The sequence below is a fragment of the Trichechus manatus genome, unplaced genomic scaffold (assembly GCF_000243295.1).
Source record: "Trichechus manatus latirostris isolate Lorelei unplaced genomic scaffold, TriManLat1.0 scaffold00021, whole genome shotgun sequence".
Taxonomy (NCBI): Eukaryota; Metazoa; Chordata; class Mammalia; order Sirenia; family Trichechidae; genus Trichechus; species Trichechus manatus.
Genome location: NW_004443957.1, coordinates 16,764,698 through 16,770,801, shown reverse-complemented (window position 1 = coordinate 16,770,801; position 6,104 = coordinate 16,764,698). Strand labels below are relative to the sequence as shown.

At 33.7% G+C, this 6,104-nt stretch overlaps 1 protein-coding gene across 3 annotated transcripts in view; it reads right to left on the bottom strand.

Annotated features, from left to right (window-relative positions):
• The window catches only part of TOR1AIP1 (torsin 1A interacting protein 1), a 41,790-nt gene that overhangs the window by 21,054 nt on the left and 14,632 nt on the right, over positions 1 to 6,104 (bottom strand). For 2 of the 3 annotated variants that reach the window (XM_004372875.2, XM_023728081.1), the window contains 2 exons: positions 1,582 to 1,623; positions 489 to 575 (listed from right to left, as the gene is read on the bottom strand). In XM_004372875.2, coding sequence (XP_004372932.1) covers positions 489 to 575; positions 1,582 to 1,623 — 129 coding nt within the window. The remainder of the gene's footprint in view (positions 1 to 488; positions 576 to 1,581; positions 1,624 to 6,104) is intronic. The other variant, XM_023728082.1, reaches the window with a different exon arrangement.

The window sequence follows — 6,104 nt, the reverse complement described above, 5'->3', positions numbered from 1 at the left end:
ACAAAAAAAAAAAAAAAAGAATTATCTATATGAGATCAAATTGACAACAGCAACTCAAAAGGTTTGATGGGAAGCCTAGGGGACAGTGAGTTGAAGATAATGTTGATGGAATAATTTGGAAAAGGATAGCGAAAATAGCCACACAGATGGAAGAACGTAATTGATGTCACTGAATTGTACATGTAGAAATTTTTGAAATGGTGTAACTTTGGCTATGTATGTTTTCACCAAAAAAAAAGGTCCTCAAGATCGAGAAGGGAGAGTGTTGACACGTCGTGGGGTTCTTAACCAATGTCATAAAACAATACATGTACTGACTGTTTAATGAGAAACTATTTGTTCTGTAAACCTTCATTTAAAGCACAATTAAAAAATTAAAAAAAAAAATTAAAAGTATACTTTAAAAAAAGCAAATTCACAGAATACTTTTATATTTTAACTAAAAAGATAGTTCCTAAGGTAAGAGTCATATCTTAAAGCAGTGTCACCTCCAGACTCAACAGAATCCCCGGATCTGAATTTACCAGCAGTAACATCACTCTCAGAACTGTCTGGATCGTCTTCCTCAGTTTCTCCTTAAAAAAAAAAAAAAAAAAGTGAAGAACATACTAGTATAAAAAAAACCAAACCAAAGCTGTTGCCGTCGAGTTGATTCTGACTCACAGCGACCCTATAGGACAGATCAGATCTGCCCCATAGTTTCCAAGGAGCACCTGGTGGATTCGAACTGCCAACTTTTTGGTTAGCAGCCATAGCACTAAAGCACTATGCCACCAGGGTTTCCACAGTAGTATAGTCTTTATTATAATGCTAAAAAGATCTAGATAAAAAAACGACAACAAAATCAAGTAATTAAAGTAATTCAACATTAAAATGAAGGCTACTTGATAATCAGATATGGAATTGCTATTTACTATGCTCACTGTTTTGAATCAAAATTTAACTGTGTGAAAAGTGAGCTCATTTATTTTGTGTTCTTTGAGGCACATAGCTTTATCCTAAACACTACACTCAGAAGCTTTAATGTAGAATCAAAAATAAATAAATATTAAATAGTGGAAAGTTTTTGCCTTATGGGAGGAAAAACTACCTATAGTTAGTGTGTAATTAAATTCATCAAGATCAGTGTATGTATGTATGTGTGTGTGTATACACCCCCTACACACACACACACACACACACACACACACAATTTCAGTATTTAGGTGAATAATCTCAGATTATGCAGGGCTTAAAAATGGACTAAATTTTACTCCTGTACTAGCCAGACTGGCTACGAAAATTTTATTTTAATAATAAAATCAAAGGCACAAACATACGAGAAACTGCAAATATTATATTTGCTTAAAATTATTAACTCAAATAGACAAAAGATGCTTAAAATGTACATGAAGGCTACTATCACTTATTCTATCCTATTTTCTTACCTGTCACTTAGTAGTTCATATAAGCGTAAATATCTTTTTCTAAGTAAAAAGACACTATTTTCTGCTCTCACCTCATAAGTACCTATCAAAATTGCTTCTAATATAGTAAGAAAAATATTTAGAATATAATTGCATAATTAAAAAAATACTTTACCTTCTTCAGAGAAATTGGCCTTCTGTTGGACACTGGCGGCTTCTAGAAGAGAAAAGCATAAATGTTTATAACATCAAAAGCTAACAGTTAGAAATAAGTAATATAGAACATAAAGACACATTAAGTAAACTTTAGATATGTTAAATCATAAAGAATCTATCATTTTCCTCCTAGGCTATTTTAGAAATAAGTCTAATACAAACTAGAATCAGAAATAAATTTATGTATTTTCCTTCAGTCACAGGCCTATAATGTACTCTAAAATGTAACCTGTGCGTACAGAAAAAATTAACTCTAGTCCCTATAGGTTTACTCTATTCTCATTCTCCTATTTGCCAGACTCCCTACACTCCCTTGAGAACCCAACCACACCAGTAGAACTGAAGAATCAGTTCTTTCAGTGCATTGGTTGAGAGAGGTAAAGTTCCAGTAGGTCCCCAAGTATCACTGTTTCTTACAGCAACAGAGAATCTGAACAAAGATAAATGAGCAAAACATATCAAACATAAACATTTTCATAAATTTTTTCCTCTCTTTTTTATATTGTGTTGAATAGGTTGTAGATTATTTTGATTCAGTACTATCAAAATCTAGTACAGAATATTGTTAGAACCACTCATGTTAGGGCAGGTTGAGCTCTCGACCTTTTCTTCATTATTCATTTATTCAAAAAATTATTGAAGCATTCACCAATACAACTTCTACATTTACAACTCAATGATATTGATTACATTTTTCATTTTGTGCCACCATTATGGATATGTTCATACAAAACATGCCACCACCATTAACAAAAACTCAATGTCCCACAAACAAAAGCTCCCTCTTTCCCCTTCCCTCCCATCCCTGGTAACCACTAATAATCTTTGGTTTCTATATGTTTGCTTATTTCATATAAATGAGATCATACAGTATTTGTGAGCTCATTTGTCTTAACAACTCCTAAGTGTAAGTCATGAAACACAGTAGCTTTACTAAAGTTAAAGTTACATTTATATCAGGGCATTATACTTTATATAGTTTACTCTTAAAATCATTTGGAGAAGTAAAACTTCTTTAAGGCTAAACTGAGTTTAGCATCTGTATTAACAGAAAGGTGTGCTGAGATTCACATTCATTCATTGAGCTTAACAGAAAAAATGAATAGTACAGTAAACTCCTTTCTCATTCTTATATAATTTCTTTTGAAAACTTATTTTATACTTTTGAAACTCCAGGTCAATTTTCCTAAAGCCAATTCACCTAATAATCAATCCCCCATACACCAGGTGCCTACAGTTCAGTCTCCTTTTTTCTGTGGTCTAAACCAAAGGCATGTGGGGTGGGGGGAAGAGGGGTATTTAAGAATTATTTTTTAACCAGCCTATATAAGGAGCTCCTAATTTACTTTACTTCTAATATGTTATTATCATTTTTAAAAATTTTAAAAGTCACAGATTTTATCTGTATTCGAACACTTTAAGACTTTTAATCTAGTATCTGAAGATCTTTTCTTTAGAAGTCTATGTTCCTCACAGTAAATATTTATCAACGGTATTTAAGACATGAACAATAACTTGTTATACAATACTGTCTTGAGTGCACCACTAAACGAATACTCAAAGCAATCACAGTATTATTTTGTATTTCATAATCCAATAGTAGCTTATGAATTAGACATCTAAAACAGTAAATCTTACAGATTTGACAAATAGTCATCACAGAATCAGGTCATCCACTATCTTGGCAATATGTACATTTTAAGCTTAGTTTTCATTCTGGTAAATAAAGACAAGAAACCCAAGTCTACTCTGGTTTAGGATGTTATTCTAAAAATTATTTAACATAAGCTGCCTCAGATAAAGAGTCACAGCTAATGTGAGAGTGCTATCTCTGTTCTAAGTGTTTAATTTTGTATTACATGGACCCTAAAGAACGGAGCCCTGGTGGCGTAGTGGTTAAGAGCTCAGGCTGCTAACAAAAAGGTCTGCAGTTCGAATCCCCCAGCCACTCCTTGGAAACCCTATGAGGCAGTTCTACCCTGTCCTATAGGGTTGCTATGAGTAGAAATTGACTCAACAGCAACGAGTTTGGTTTTTGTTTTTTTTTTTTTAAAAGCTAAGAATGGGAGTCCTGGTGGTGCAGTAGTTAAGAGCTCCGCTGCCAACCAAAAGGTCAGCAGTTTGAATCCATCAGTCACTCCTTGGAAACCTTATGTGGCAGCTCTACTCTGTCCTATAGGGTTGCTATGAGTCAGAATCGACTCAATGGTTTTTGGAAAGGTAAGAATAATGTTTATTATAACACAAACTATAGTATTTGCAAGTCTCTCTCTCCATTTTGCCTGCTATTCATCCTTTGAAATTCAACTCAAATATCATCTCCCTTCACAAAATCTCCCTGGCCTCTTCTACAGAGTAAGGCACTTCTCTTCTAGGCTCCCACATACCAAAATCTTAGCAGTTATCATATTATAATGATTTTTTAAAATTTATTTTTCTTTTCTATTAGATCAGGTACTCCTAAAAGGTAGAGAGAGAAAAATCTCTCTATACGGTTCTAGCATTTAGGCTAGTCACTGACATATATTGCTCTTGTTGTGTGCCATCGAGTCAACTCTGACTCATAAACTCATTGCCACTGAGTCGATTCTGATTCACAGAGATCCTATATGACCCCATGGGGTTTCCTAGGCCGTAATCTTTATGAAAGCAGATCACCAGGTATTTTTGCCTGCAGAGCAGCTGGTAAATTCGAACTGCTGACCTTTTGGTTAGCCGCCAAGTGCTTAACCATTTATGCCAGCAGGGCACCTTCACTGACATATAGAAGGTGGTTAAAAATAAATGTTTAAAAAAATTAGTAGATTTTATGATCACAGAATATAAACTTTTAAGTTAAGATTTTTGCTACTATTTCTCATACTATGATAAATAGCGTTACTTAGTAATTTAAGAAAAATACTCTGAAATTATGGCTCAATAATGAGATTTCATGAAAGGTTTTAAACATTCCATTTGTCTTCATCTTTTCAACCCAAGCGGCAAAGAATCTACAGATAAATATTTAAGTACAATCTGATGATGAACCAGCAGCATTTATGATATGCAAGTTTTAGTTTCATTTCTCCCTTTGTTATTCAGCTTCTTTTATTTTAACTTCTTGGCTGCTATATGTAGAAAGTTAAGCATTAAAAAATAAAAAATTATTACTCTTCCTTATGCTGATGCAAAGACTTTGAGAAATTAAAATACTATCTGGGGCAAAAATATCCTTAAGAAAAAATTATTTTAAGAAATTATAAAAGACTGGCTTTAACAAATACATTGACAAATGGTAATAATTAAACTGTGCTGTCGAAGTGTCACTTTTCCAACTACCTCAACTGATTAGGAAAAGGCACTTTCAGAAGTACTAGGTTTTTATGTTTGTTATAAGAATGATCACTTATAACAGTTAGTGGAGACCAACCACTGACTGTACCACTACTTTCTGTTGCTTGGCCACGGTTTTAAGGAAAAGACAAAATTGCATGTATATCTCAGGTTGTTAGACCCATAAAACTCCCCAGATATGTTGAAAGCCCAGGTGCCAAAGCACGTACATTTCTACTATACACTTTTCCTATTCCTAGAGACTTTTGGGACTGTGCTAGGTGTGAGGAGTGAAGGGTACTCAAGAAAATATAAACTTTGCTTATTTTGCATTTTGTCTGGGGACAAAAATATGAAGATATAAATGAGACTATCATGCTTTCTCAAACAGATTAGATAGAATACAGGAGTCATTAAGTGTGGGATTTCATTTGTCTCCTCTCTTCTTGCACTGTCAGTACATCCATGTATAGAGTGTTATAACAAATATATGTCCAGGCAAGTACGTAACTCTCTGAATTTACTCTTAGAACAACTGAATGGAAAAATTTTAGACTGTTTAGAGGATTTGATACCTTTATTCTAGCAACTGGTATATATCAGAGATTGGCAATGTTTTTTTTTGTAAAGGGCCAAATAGTAAGTATTTTAGACTTTGTGAATCACGTAAGTTCTCTATTGCATATATACATCTTTTTACAACCCTTAAAAAAATGTAAAAATCCATTTTTAGCTCATAAGCTGTACAATAACAGGTTGTGGGCCACATTTTACTAGGAGGCTGTAGCTGGCCAACTGCTGGTATAGCTTTAAGAATGTTATCTTCAATGCCAATTATGCTTTTGAGAAAAGTGGGGATGGGGCAGCAAGCAGGAGAGAGTTAAGAATACTTTAGGGATATAACCACTATTCAAGCTCCATGCATGGCCATTTCATATATTCAAGATGTATGAACATTACTATAAAAGGAATCAGAGGATGCCATTCCCTGAATTAATTCCATAGAAATTTTTTAAGATGGGAGGCACTTTTAATAAAAAAGTGTTAGTTATAAAGTACACACAAAAATGATTTCTATACAAGAAAATGCAACACCTCTACAACAAAAAGACAAATAATCCTATTAAAAAATGGGCAAAGGAAATGAACAGACACTTCACCAAAGAAGAC